Raw genomic sequence first — 14,916 nt, 5'->3', positions numbered from 1 at the left:
AGGTGTTTTTGAGGAGAAGGGAGAAAGATGAATTTCGTACTTGAGCTATTTTGCATCAACAATGTAACATGTTTAACTATTTACTCTTTCTGTTTCATTGTAATAGATATACTGTGACTTTTTTCAATTCATATACTCCGTATGAACTTTGACTGTAGCTTGAGTAATAAATGAAAGACAATTAGTATCTGTAATATGTTTTTAAATGGATGTTAATGTGAATTTAATACTACCTCCGTTTCTTATTATGTGCAACAAAGGAATATTTTATGTCTCACAAATAATACCCCTTTGTTGCACATAATAAGAAACGGAGGTAGTATAACCTTTAAAAACTGTTTTATTAATGTTTAATTATATATATGTTAATGATCAAATTAATGCATGAAAAAAAAAACCTGATGCATTGATTAATCGACATATAATGTGTGCCAAATTAAATGATGTGTCAGTTATTATGGAACAGAGTATGTATATACTCATAAAAATAAAGTTGAAGAAATCTACGCAAATGAATTTGACACGCTATATGTGAGTAATGTGATCTAGAGCATTGTATTCCAAGCCAAAATCAATCAAAGGCATGCTAAAATCAAATTCAACGTACTCTCTTCTTCCTTGTTACGTGATAGAATACCCCGTTAGAGAAATATTCATCTTATTATTTTATATTTAAAAAAGTTTACATTAAAAATAATAAATATAAAGAACATAGATGATTAATTCAATCACTTTTTGTTGGAAGTAATTTATCCAATATTCCCAATCACTAAAGCTAGTTTATAATGTTCTTACGTAGTATGGTGTTAAGTGATGCTACGCCATTATATTATAACGAAAATAACAAGGATGGTGGTTGTCATAATGAATGACATTTGCCTTTCTAAATGTCCTAGAAAGGTGTGCTTGTTTATTTTAGAAAGCGATGATTATATATTTTATATGCCCTACAAAATCAATGTGTCTTTTAACCCCAATGAAATTTCCAAAGATTTAAACATTTTGTGGGACGTCTACTAAATTATGAATTGTCCCACTTCTTGTCTTCTTGTATTCACTTCGTTTACTCGAATAAGTTTGCTCATGTGCATGCTTCAAATCATTATTATCTAGTACTTGTGCTTTGTTTTCTACCTTTTTCTTCAATTTTGATGAGATGAGTACTATAGGAGTTAGTTGATGGTTTAGATGGGTGTTATTTATGTGTGATTCATTGATGTCGTGTTTGATCCGTGTAGGGTTTGTGTTGTTTATAAAGGTATGTTTAATAACGATAAGACTGTATAGTAATTAAAAGTAGGTTGTGTGAATTTACTTACAATTGAAGAAAGGATTGTATGTACAATAAAAGATTGAATCTCTAGAGCCTTCAATTTATAATGTAATAATGATACGATTTTGGTTGTAAATTTATAGCTAGTGCTGTTCACGCTTTGTTCATGTGTATTTCACTAGATCCAATTTTACTTTGAATTAATAATCATCTTTGAAGCAACTTATTTTCAAGTTTATGTACATTGCATGTAGAAATGTTTTGGCTATGCAATTGAGTACCATGTCATGGTGAAAATTCACTCAATTATCTTATCTTATATGAAATCATTTTATCTTTAAAGTAATAAGTAAACATTGATTTTATTTTTTGGGATTTTTGAAAGTATCTTTAAGATAATAATAAAGCTTTTTTTACACTTAAGATTACTCCTTTAAGAGTTTCAAATATATGATTGTAGATTCTTCTATTAGCTACAATACTAACTAGAGCAAAATGGTTAAGAAAGGGAAAAGGTGTAGTATTTGACACACAACCACCCTTAATATGATGTGAGCCACAAAATACTTTTATTTGAGAACTGATTTATATTTATTGCGTTTAATTTCAAACTCAAATTTGTTGTAACAACCCTTCAACATTGGATTTGCTAGACAAAAAATGCACAAAATCTCCTGACACATTAACTGACTAAACTAACTTTCACTAGAAAGCTAGAATTTGGTTTTGCTAGACAAAAAATGCAAATTAAAAAATTGATGTAAGTTTATCGATTTTGAAGCAAGTATACATCTTTAAAGAATAATTTTAAGAATCAAATATAGTTTCTAATATCATACTCACTCCATGAAGTTTAGGAATCTATGACAAATCATGTGTTCGTTGATAAGTAGTAAGATAGTCTAACAAGTACTTATTCTTACTTTTAACTTATTATTTGTAACGAACGCTAAATGATACATGTATTATTTTTTCAAAAATAATTGGCCCTTATTTATACCTTCTACTAATTGAGTACCAAAAACACATTGGTGTGCAAGCTACGGAGCTATTCCACCCAATTAATGTAGCATGTACTTAATCTTATTACATGTACAACGAACAGCTCGACGAATAGATCACATTTAAATGGAGACAAAGGGAGTAATAGTTTGATTCGATCGATCACCATACAAAATACTAGTGTAGTTGACGTTCCTTTCAGAATGTATGATATACTATACGCAACCTTGGTCTATCTTTATAGGGATGGATGTTTGTGTACAGTTTACTCAAAACATCCGTGCGGATGATATGGAAGCTAGAAAATGACATCAAATTTTCAAGATAATTAGAGAAGCCTTTAATCATCTTAGCAGTTTAATCTCCTAGCCTAATAAGATTTTGATTCAATAAATCCAACAGCTTGTACTCGCATATTAGAAACATTGCACAAAACTATGTATTGAACGTGTTAATTTGGTGCAACTCTCATACAACCCCTAAGATATATTACGTGTTATCAATATATACCTATGATATAATGAAACTTAGAGGGTTTATAGCAAAAAAAAAAAAGATTATTAATTCACATGTTTTTGTTTTTGAAATCTAACTAATGACAAAATCTATTTATAAACCAAAAGAAGAATGAGACAATAATTTTTGTTTCCTCTCTTAATCACCTAAATACTGCTACAATAATTAGTTCATGTTGCCAGGCATGAATTGTCCATTTTACATAATTAAAGTGCTACATGGTCCTTAATTATTCTTATTCTAATCTTGTTATCTTAACTTTTATCTCTAGATGCTTGAGTATCAAGCTACATATTTATGACGATTCGATTACAATATTAGCTAGCTGGCTTTGATTAATGCAGGATTAGAAGCATTATTAGTATTAGTTAGATGACCAAGACCAACATAACAATTATAAGATCTTTCTTTTACTCTTGTTATATTATTATTGTATGTTTATTTTAAGCTGGATCTTTAGACTAGTAGAAACATAATGTATGGATTCAAATTTTATCAAGCTCAAGCTAATTATAGCAAGATTCCTAATATGAAGTAGAAAATTTTCTATATTATTATATGGGGTTTTTCCTTCTTCAAGCAATAATAATGGTACGATCGAAATTGATTTGTCCATGATATCTTCATCACACCACAATTTAAAATCTCCAACATAGGGAACATGGATGAATTTTTGATATTTCAATTGAAGATTATTTTGATTTTTAATTTTGTGAATGAAATATTAAAAACCGTCCATTCTATAAATTGTGACTCACATCAATGCGAGTAACAAATTATGTTGAGAACAATCTATTCTAAACAAAAAAGTATATCGTACAATGGATGTATGTGTAAAAGTATACCTTCAATTAAGTGAATGAAATTGATTTAATAAATAGTAAAACAAGTTCAAAAGTACATCAAAAGATATGTTGTTGCGGAGTACATTAATATCTTAAAATCAAAATTATCTTCCTCTAGCAATTTCAGGGAGAAAAAAAAAATTCAAATCATCAAATATATTGATGTATTAAGGAACACAATCAATAATCAACTTTGTTTTTCTTATTATCTTCAAATCTCATTCATTTACCAATAAGTAAAAGTCCTTACATCAAAACCTCGATCTCTTACTAACATCAATAGTTTCTTTTTATAAGAAACTTTGATTTTTTATTAGTGTTTTCTTATTTGTCTGATTTTGTTCATGAACTTTAATGAATAATTCAAGAACAACAACATAAAAAATACAAGCAAAACAACAAAATATTCATTTATAATTCTCTTCATCATAAGTAAACAAAACAAAAATTAAGATAAAACACTAAAATCCCCAAGTCTTTAGTTTTATCTCTAATGTACAATTTATAATATCAAACTATATACTTCATTATGTTTATAACATGATGAATAATCTACAAACATATGTTACATCTTTCTTTATTAATTAATACCATACTACCTTGACCAACAGCAACCTCACCTTAGCTAAATTACTCACATCAAACTTTATTATATAAATCCTCCTTTCATATTATATATATAATTTTTTTTTTGGACCCCTATATATAATTAACATATACGGAGTAGGAGAGTTTTACATTACATGCTTAGAGTATTAATTACGAATTAATTAACCGGTGTAGAGCAGTAATTAACAATACTTCTCATGACATTTACCTGAGTAGTAAGACACTTAATATAATGAGCAGTCTCATCTAACAATTTTTGCATATCCATTTCTTCACCACCAGGAACCAACCTCCTTAGCTCTTGTGTTTGGCCGCCTTGTTGACGGACCGCCCCTCGCCGTTGCTTTCTAGCAACAATAATACTATTTTCTCTTCTCAACAACCCACGCCGCCACCAGCTAAGCCGGATCCTTGACAACACTGCCCGGCTCCACGCCCGTTTTGGACCAACGGCCGCGGCCATGGATGCATCAGCTGCCACCTTTATCTTATGGAATTTATGATGAGTCATCATAACAATATTACCATTACCTTTGTAATTAATTTTGTTATGGATTTTTTCTTGGTGGTTGATTTTTTTTAGGGCTTTTAAGAAACGAAGGGCAAATCTTGTTCTTAGTGACTTAAGGTTTAAGGGTATAAGACGTCGATTTTGATGAGGATTCATTTCTTTTTATTGTTTTGGGTGTTTTTTAGGGTTTGTTTGGGAAATAATGAGTATAAATGGATCAAAAATCTAGGGAAAGTTTTTGAGAAGTAGAAGAAATTGGATTTTAGAAGAGATTTTGTAGGTTTTTTTTTTTTTGGGTGAATTTTCTGACACAAAAGGGTCCTATTGTCAGAAAGACAAAAGGAGATTTTACTTCTGACTAAAAATCTGACACATATTTTGTACTTATACCCAATGAACTAGGAGAACCAACAAGAGAAATTCTAGGGAGGGTGGGGAAGGAGGCTTGACTCTTGAGCTTGGGGTTTTTATAAACAAAATTAATTAAATTAACAAAAAAAAAAGAAGGAAAATTAGAAAAGTATTTTTTTTATTTTTTTAATTGGGGGGTGTTTGGGGGCCAATTAATTGGTTGGAGGGGGTGGAACAAACATGTGAAGAGAATGGGGGAAGGAAGAAAAATTAAATAAAGTAAGAGATGAGAAATGGGCGGTTGTAGTTAGAGAAGAATGAAGAAGGAAGCTTGGCTTGAGAATCAATTCACTTTCTTTTTGGTAGATTAATTAAAACAAGTTAGATATATATGAAATTCTTTGGGGTAGTCAAGGGAGACATTAATTTAGACTGTCAAGAAAGATTTCGAGTCTAAAATGAAGAAATAAACTACGGAGTATATGAATGGATAAAAAATAGTTAGTCAAATATATGCACATTGATGACTTTTGGTATAGTCATTTGTTTCATTTTAGATGTATAACAACGTTTTAACTCAAAATATATAATTACCAGTTCATAGTCTTAATCACTAAATTACTATAATGTTCAAGACTAATATATTGATTAGATTTAAGTGATTTGGTTTACTAACCTTTATGTACTAATTTTCAACTTGATTCTTACCTTAAAAAGTACGACTCCTAAATTTCAATTACAAAATTCAAAATATAAAATAACATCAACAACAAGATATTAGATGTGCCACCTACAAGTCTTGCTTTGGTCCATAATACTAATCAAACTCTCACACTCCTAAAAATTAACCCCACTATATTAGTGGTATCAATTCTCCCATAAATCAAATTAACTTGCAAAATGTAGATAATTAGTCCTTGATAGATTAGTAGCATAAATAAAGTTTTAAAGGCATATATGAATTTGAAAATGAGGGTTTAGAGAAGAAAAAAAAAAAAGTGAGTAAAAGGTGGGCCTAAGAATGGCCAACTACCATATGATTGCACATGGTTCCATTACCCACTTGGACTACAAAGTGGGCCCCCAGTTTTGCTTACCCAAAATTTGTCCCATCACTATTCTTTCTTAGTACTTTACCCATATATTTTTCTCTTCTTTACAATATTTGTCGTCTTTAGTAAATTAAAAAGGGAAATGTCACGGTGTATACAAGACCACCATATATATACAATTATAAATATACGAGTATATACACACTAATATATCATATATCCGTTACACCTACGTTTCATAATAATTGAAACACTTTAGCTTTTGCACTATTTAAAAATTAAACTTTTAATTAATTAAATATATGCATTAATATGTGCAAAAGTCCAAGCATTACTAGTCTTATGAAATCTAAAAATATATTTTATTTATTTTTTTAAATTATTTATTTTTGCATTTATTTAATATATTTGTTGATTTCCTGTGGAAATGATTGGTTGTGGGGAACTGGGGACTATTTTTAATTTTATTTTTTCTTTGAATTTCTAGTGGATTCAGCAGTTAGTTATATAATGTGGGGAAAATGATATCTTTACTCAATATATATCATTAAATTAAACCCTATCTTATTTATTTTGGATCGTCCAAATATGTCACTTCTTCTGTTCTGAACTTTCTTTTGGATTTTTTCTTTGGTCCTTATGAAGTTATGATACATAATTATTAGGGTGGTTTATGGAAAAAAATATATATATATTTTTTGTTGGCAGGGATTTAATTTGTAGGTGGTTGTGTAATTAGGTTATTCTTATTTTGATAAATTAAATACTACTCTTTTTTAATAACTATTTATGAACAAAATTAATTACTACTCTGTACTACATATGAAGAATATGTCAATCATGTAGTAGATCACTAGACCAGATCTTGAAATAGAATGTATGATTTTGGTTGATTTTTCAAATCATCAATTTTGTTAGCTATTAGTCTAAAGATAAGCTTTAACTTCCTCCAAAAACAATAAAATGAATGGCTTTAACAATATAATAGGAGACAAAAGTCTTCGTCATAATGCAAAAAAACATATCAACAATAGTATCTTCGAGGTATATGTACGTATAAATTAAATGATAAAAAAATAAAAATAACAATAAGCATATTACAAATTAAGATGTTTGAAATCGATTATTTTAGATTAAAATGAATAATCTAGGTTATAAGAGATTACAATCTAGAAAGGAAGAATTATAGAGACTATGAGAGCTACGATCTACAAGAGGTCAAGACTATCAAGAGCTAGGTTATGTAGTTATAACCTATACAGTATGTTATACTTTTTATTTGTGGTTCAATTCCAATAAAATTTATTGTCCACTACTCTACTTTTCTTTTCTTTTATTTTCTTTAAAAAAAAAAAAAATTTATTTTTGGTTCAGGATCTTTTTAATTAATTATATCTCTTTCTAAATTAGATTTTGTAATAATTTATGATGTGAATGACTAGTACTTTGTATATATATATAGTAGTGTATGACATACATGCATGTACCTTTTGCTATTAATATAAGGTATAATATACTTCATTACTTATTGCATGCAATTGTATAAAGAATGATAAGGTTATATACTTGTACATATAGATTATTTGACCTTTTTTAATCTTCAAGTAGTATTAGGGTGATAATGTTATATTCATTTAAAATAATTTAAAGTGGATATATATTAATTTACTTGCAAAATTGTCAATAGTTATGATATATAATTACAAATGCTATGGCCAGGTCACAATGTCACTTTCATATTCTTTAATTTGTTGGATATAGGATCAAATTTCTACGAAGACACTATTTAATCTTTTGCATGTAAAAAAGAATATGATTTACGTGTAATGTGTCTCTTCAAAAAGGTAGAATAATGTCGACTCTTTTTAAAATTAGATAATTAATCAAGGAAGTGGAAGGAATATTAAGCAAAGTATAGGATCATATCATATAATCCTTAATTAATAATGAAGATAATGTAAATATTCCGATCCGAGATCTATACTATATTTTTTTTTTATTATTGTTTAGAGAGTCACAAGAACAAGTGATGAGAATCGATCTCAGGATCACTTGAAATCGGGAGGAAAACTTTAACCACTTGAGGTATCCTTCACTCTCTCCGAGATCAATACTATATATATAATGCTATATATCTATGTAATAATGTTATGTGATGTCTTTAGATGGTTGTCAAGGGTTAAGTGAGTGGAATAGAATTAGGAGTTAGGACAAAAGAAAGCTCTATATATAGCTCAAGCTTGTATGAGTTGTGAGAATTGTGTGGATATATATTGATCGAGAGTGGTAGGAAAAATGCTAGTATATGTTTGGAGATCGAATCTTTGAAGATAAAGCCTTGTGAAAGAAGCTATATAGGCTGATAGGCATGCATGGTGCTATATATTGGTGGCTTGCTTGATCATTATAATCATGGTCTACTTTTATTTCTACATTTTTGCTATTTAAAGAGACATGTTTGCACATGGGTAAATGAATATATAACCTAAAAGTGAACCTGTCACAACGTTTCTTAGAAGATACCTTAAGTAGTGAACTAGCTACTCCGTATTAGGGTTGTCAAGTGAACTCTGAAATATATCGTAATTTAATTCTTATAATCATGCTAACTCGCATGTATATTATCGTAAAAGTTTATTATAATACCCTTGTTATAGAGGTTGATTTTGATTCCTCCATATTAATCGCTAGCTCCCGTCTCCACAAGTAAAAAGTTGCATTGCATCTTGTTAATAAGCCAAGAATAATAATTAAACTTACATACAAACATAGTATAAAACTTGACATAAATGTTATTAAGATCATAATATATATAATATTATTTTTATTATATATGGGGATAGTTGAATTAGCTAAAATTATAAAAGTATATCCTTTACAAGTATATGAGTCGGCACTACAGTATGGACAAAGTTTTTTCCACTATTATTATGTGATATCCATTATTTGTCATAGGAGTACTAAATAATAATCCTATAAATGGAAAGTAATTGCCGACTATATTCTAAAATGTGGTGGATATTTAGACATATATATAAAGTATAAAATATATTATTGTTGTTATTTTCTACGGAGTACACAAATAATTGTCTTCATTTCTCCAAATACTCTCGATCTCAATCTATCAGTTCGAGTGCCTTTTGGGTTCGTTAAAGGCTGTTGCATCAACTTTGTAATTTAGGGTATATAAGCTCTATAGACTATAGTCCCATGTGGTTACAGTTTTTTTGTCACACAAGTGTCAATTTAAACAACACGTACTAATAAGTGTTGTAGGTCATGGAATCGATTCTTAATTATACTATTATATATATTAATATATGATATGTTATGATATGATATGACATATGTACAATCTTAAATTTATGTTCAATTTGATATCAAGAGGAAGTAATAAATATCTACTCATCGTAATATTTATGATGTATGTATATACTTGTGATTAGAGTAAAATCATCTTGTTTTATGTCTCTTTATTCTTTTGTATTGGTTATTAATTTGGATCATCGATTTAATTCCTTTTCTTTCTCTTTAATTAAGGACAAAATACTCTACAATTGCACATGTATATATTTGTACTTATTATGTGAATTGCTCAACTGAACTTCGTTCTCATAGGAAAATGATTGGACATGATTCACACGAAGAAAGCTGACTTGATGTTGACTTCAAAAGATGTTTATTTGATTGCTCATTCATTAGACTAATTAGGAGAGTCGATCTACCCAACTCCTCTAGCTGTAACATCATCATTAATTAACATCTTATGTACAAATGACAAATTGAATGCATTTGTTCCATTCTTATTCATATTTCCAAGTGAAATTAAGCACGATAAGAACCAATTATTGGGATATATTAATTCAAACTATTATTTCATATATATAATTCACTAGAATGAAGAAAATAATACTATCAAATTAGTAAAATTACTTGCTTGGTACTATATATATTTAGGGTTGGATCGGACTTGAGAGTTGAGACTAATACAAATTATTTACTTGTGGGTGGGGCAAGCTAGCTCTTCTATTCTGGCTCACGGGTTCACTTGGATATATGGTTCATTCAAATCGTTGGAGAGTTCGAGCCAAGAAAATTCCCGATCCATGGAGTAACATCATTTGGAATCCATTCTAGTTTCGTTATTATCTTAATTATATTATAATCATATATATACTAATATACTATAGATTAAATAACATTTTGCATTGTGATATTTTCAATAGAAATAAGTTTAATTCTACAAATTATAAATAAAATTTAGTATAGCACAGATAAGTGATAAACTATTAAAGAATATATGTTGTGTGGAAAATGGAGGTGCACGCATGCACGTATTAATAAACATACATACGTGCATATGTACAACTCATATTTGATCTTCTAGATAGACAGCTAATTGCATGTATAATAATATGGTCCAACATAACATACATATATTCATAAAATTCATAAATTAAATTATTATTGTATGAATATATATGTATAGCATATTGTATGGTCCAATACAATTGATCTGATGCACTGTGCGTAGTTAAGCTAGCTTATGAAGCTATAAGCTATGATCAAATAGTACTATGTTTAAAATGAATTAATAGTTTAACTAACTCTTAAACTAATTAACGACCGTTAAATGTAAGACTAAGACTATATATAATAAAACAAATTAAGAACAACTATACAATCTTTGCTAGCTTGGCATGTTGGAGATATATTCATACATGCTTAGTGGATCTGTCTCTTTTTTTTTTATATATAATATGATTCCGTACAAATAGTGTATAATAAGCTCTTTCTTCTTATCTTCTATCTGTTCTGCTTGATTCTTCTTCTCATTCTTCTACTTTATCCTTTTTTATACCTTTTTTTTTAGTGGTTGGTAAGGTAGTAATTTAACTATATGCCTATACATAAAAGTATAAAACGGAATGGTTAAACATAAAGATCGATGATGTGATAAGTTCAAATAAGAAAAAATGGAGTAATTATAGCGAAAACTATTAACTCATTTTTAACATTTTACAAATATAATTGAAGGCGCTTAGAGCTTCCTATTCATGCTTGCCCCTCAAATAGGGTTTAAAAGATGAGATCGTCATTAGACCATCGAATGCACAAGTCTTTGATTTAGCTGTAGAGGAAGAAATTGAAATAAGCTAGTGGGACATAACACATAATTAATGATGAAGATAATAATATGCATGTTATGCTTTTATACTATAATTATTGGCGAGCTAGATTAGTGTAAGCAGTGGCGAGCCAGGATTTTGACAATAATAATAGAGCACCGTACCAGCCGAAAGTCTGGAACTCTTTTATCGAAGTACTTATCAGACCTTTTTATTCCAAAATCCATTAAATATTTCCCAATTCATGGCGTTAACCAATTACCCTGTTAATTTTTTTAATTACTAGATAGATATTTGCGTATCAAATTAAATAGTATGATCCAATATACCGATTATAAGGCCGGGCTTGTAACTAATAATCCAGGTGTACACTTAACATGTTAGAAGAAATATTACAATTAAACTTAATGCGTCTTTAATTTGTATTGTTATTTGGGATACTGGATAAATTAGAACCCATGAGTCCATGATCATTGATACACTAGGTAACGCTCCAACCACTAGGCTACTATTAAGTTTGTGCTTCGTATTCTATTTAAATGAAATAATTTAACCTTTTTTTTCCCCTTCTTCTTCTGTGCCCTACCAGAACTCAATGTGGCTCCGCCACTGAGTGTAAGACCGTTGCATGTTCGTATGAGTAATCGACTTCAGTTTCACTCATTGATGTATTGTAGTTCAGTCAATAATTTTGTAGACAATAGTTCACAAGTTCGAACACCCAATTCACTACTTATAATTTGTAATACCGTTGTAACTCATTTAGACCAATACAATTATACAAGTAATAAAAATGAAAATAAAAAAACGACAGACATGCAATAATAGTATGAAAATTTTGTCAACAGCACACGCTTGGGGGTTGATGGAGAGGATTTTCGTAGAGTGGCCCCGCAACTGTCAACGAAGAACATGGTGGGCCCAATAGGCCCAATGGTGTGTGAACGGGTTTAATCACGAACACACAACTTTATTAGCTACTCGACTCACTTAATTAGACTATTTAACCACACTCATAATTATGCTTAACTATTTAGTAAGCAACTTCACATGTCCTTGCATCTGTTTTTAGGACCACTTTCTTTTTTTCTGATTCTTTATTTACCTGACTCAGCAATTGGTGTTCTCCCTCTCCCATGCCTTTTTATTTTTTTTTATTTTTTTTATTTACAATAATATATTTCGTCTAAGTATTTTTTACTAGATTAGCTCCCGTGCGATGCATAGATATCATGAAAAAAATAGAGCTATTTAAATAATACTCCATGAAAAATCATAAGATAAGGTAAACAATTGTCAAAAGGCTTATTAAAAAAATTGTGAAGAGTTTAATGTACAATATTATGTATTAAAATATTTTGTAATCAATATTTAATTCTTTTTTTTTTAATGTGAAAGAGAAAAAAAGTTTAGGCGGAAAATTTTTGAAGGAGAAGTTGACACGTGTACAATTTGGATAAATAAATGATGTCAGCGGTTGTTCTTTTAGTACTCCGTATAAGTTATAGTTTACAATACTTTTTTTTTTATTGATTGCTCCCTCTATATTTAAATAAAAATCTCATATATATATAGTTTGCACAGGTTTTAAGAAGATGAATGAAGAAAAGAGTGGAATTTGATTGATAAACTTGAATATCAAAAAAAAAGAGTGTTGTTTGATTAATTAAAAGTAAATATAAAATATACTCGTAGGTAAATTGAAATTAAAGTTAATAAGATAAATATTCAAGTAACACGTACTTTTATTTGTAGTTGGAGACTTGCATGACTACTTATTATTAGATGTAATCAGTAATTAAAATTTAGATCTATTCTTGTACAGTTGTACTCCATATACATTTTGAACTTTCAAGTGATTCATTCGGTCATTATCTGTATTTATACTTAGGACCTGTTTTGAATTACTGAATTGAGTCGAACTGAACTGAACTGACCTGGGTTGAGCTGAGCTGAGCTGAGCTGAACTAAATTGTTTATGAGAGAAGGAAATTGAGTACTATAACGTTAAAAACAATTAACAACTCTAGACATTTTGTAACTTGCATAGCTTAAGTAACAAAATGAGGTCTAATGTTGATTGGCATGCTAATTTCTACTTAATTATCATGGTAATCAATAAGTTAACACTTAATTAATATCACTTTTGACTAATAAGCCACTTCAAAAATAAGTTATACTCCATACTCGGTAAATACTTGAATTTGAAATGGATAGAATACATATGAAATTATTATATGGGGCTGTGAAACGAGCTCCTACATCTTCTGTTTCGTGTTGGATCCCACCCCCAAGCGGCATTGTTAAGGTTGAACGTTGATGCGCATTTATCTCATAATTAATAATAATGCTGTTCAATTTGGTGCTGTTATTCGCTGCTCTCAGGGGACTTTGCAGGCAGCTGCTGTGAAGAAAATCGGAGTGAGTTGGACCCCTGACCTGGCCGAGGCAGGTGCAGCAGCGAGGTATGGGATCACGGTAACCAGCAGACTAGGATTTTGGAGTGTGATGCTCTTAATGTTGTGCATGCTATACAACAGAAAAAAAAAATTGGGTGAGGCACCAATTTCCGTTCTTTTTGGAGATGTATTAAGGATAGCTAGCTCTTTTAATAATTTCGATTGTAAGCATGTTAAGTGTGCAGACAATACCTTGCTCTTTTTGTAGCTAGATAGGACACTAAGGACCCGTTCTCTTCAGCTTAGTTTCAGTTCAGTTCCTAATTTCTTTCTCTTATAAACACTTCAGTTCAGCTCAGTAAATCAAAACATGCCCTAATTCTCATGTGGATCATGATTTACCTTAATATAATCATGCAGGTTTCCTAATAAAAAAAAAAGGTCTAATAAATTTCAATAAGGTCTAATCAATTCTAATAAGTTCAATCAAGTCTACGTAATACGTTCCAATAAAATCTAACAAGTTAAGTTAAGTTCAGATAAATTCTGGACGAATTAGGTGAAGAAAATACACCCTGTTGATCATCACACTTAATTTGGGCCTTGTTTGCTAAACATTAAAAGTTTGGACTCTATCATGACCCAAATGATTTTTTTATATTCACACAATCACACACAATAAAGTAGTACTATTGAGATAGGCAAAATTGGTCTTTAAAGAACAGGTATATTGCATACTACTTCGATAGTATGAAAAAGTTAACCAAATTGAGAACATAGACATTTTCATATGACTCCTTAAGTCTTTATTCTAAATTCTAATTCGACTTTGTATTTAGGCCGTTCCATTGTCATATCACGCCTTATTCTAATTCAACCATGTACATCTGGCTAGGCTGCTACCTTTAGGTCATTAAGGATAATTGTCGAGCTTTTCAGTTGGGGGTATAAGGAGCTAATTAAACCCAACCAATTAAATTTTGAACTTCCAAAGTATTCAAATATTGACTTGTTTCTAATCCTCATAACTAACTAAACACTTACTCTTTTAATCAGTATACACATGACATCAACTACTATATGCTTTGATTGGATTGTAAAGATAACAAGTTAATACACTAGGGAAGGTCAGCAGCATCTTTAAGCATAGCAGCAACAACTTCTGCACAGCACAGCAGAAGCGTCAGCACAGCAGCAATGTCGAGCACAACACAAACATACAAATGTCA

General features: G+C 29.8%; 1 protein-coding gene across 1 annotated transcript; it reads right to left on the bottom strand.

Moving 5' to 3' along the window:
* Positions 1-4,113: 4,113 nt before the first annotated feature.
* LOC145590105 (transcription factor IBH1-like) lies at positions 4,114-5,265 on the bottom strand. The gene has a single exon (XM_081646851.1). The coding sequence runs from the start codon at positions 4,910-4,912 to the stop codon at positions 4,403-4,405; it is 510 nt and encodes a 169-aa protein (XP_081502977.1). The 5' UTR covers positions 4,913-5,265; the 3' UTR covers positions 4,114-4,402.
* Between the last annotated feature and the right edge of the window lie 9,651 nt (positions 5,266-14,916).

This window comes from Chenopodium album, chromosome 2, assembly GCF_948465745.1.
Source record: "Chenopodium album chromosome 2, dcCheAlbu1.1, whole genome shotgun sequence".
Classification (NCBI taxonomy): domain Eukaryota; kingdom Viridiplantae; phylum Streptophyta; class Magnoliopsida; order Caryophyllales; family Amaranthaceae; genus Chenopodium; species Chenopodium album.
Note: the sequence above shows the minus strand (reverse complement) of the source record. Positions and strands in the feature narration are given on the sequence as shown.

Excerpts from the sequence above, each read along its gene's own strand:
- LOC145590105 (XM_081646851.1), bottom strand. The coding sequence starts at position 4,912 with ATGAATCCTCATCAAAATCGACGTCTTATACCCTTAAACCTTAAGTCA.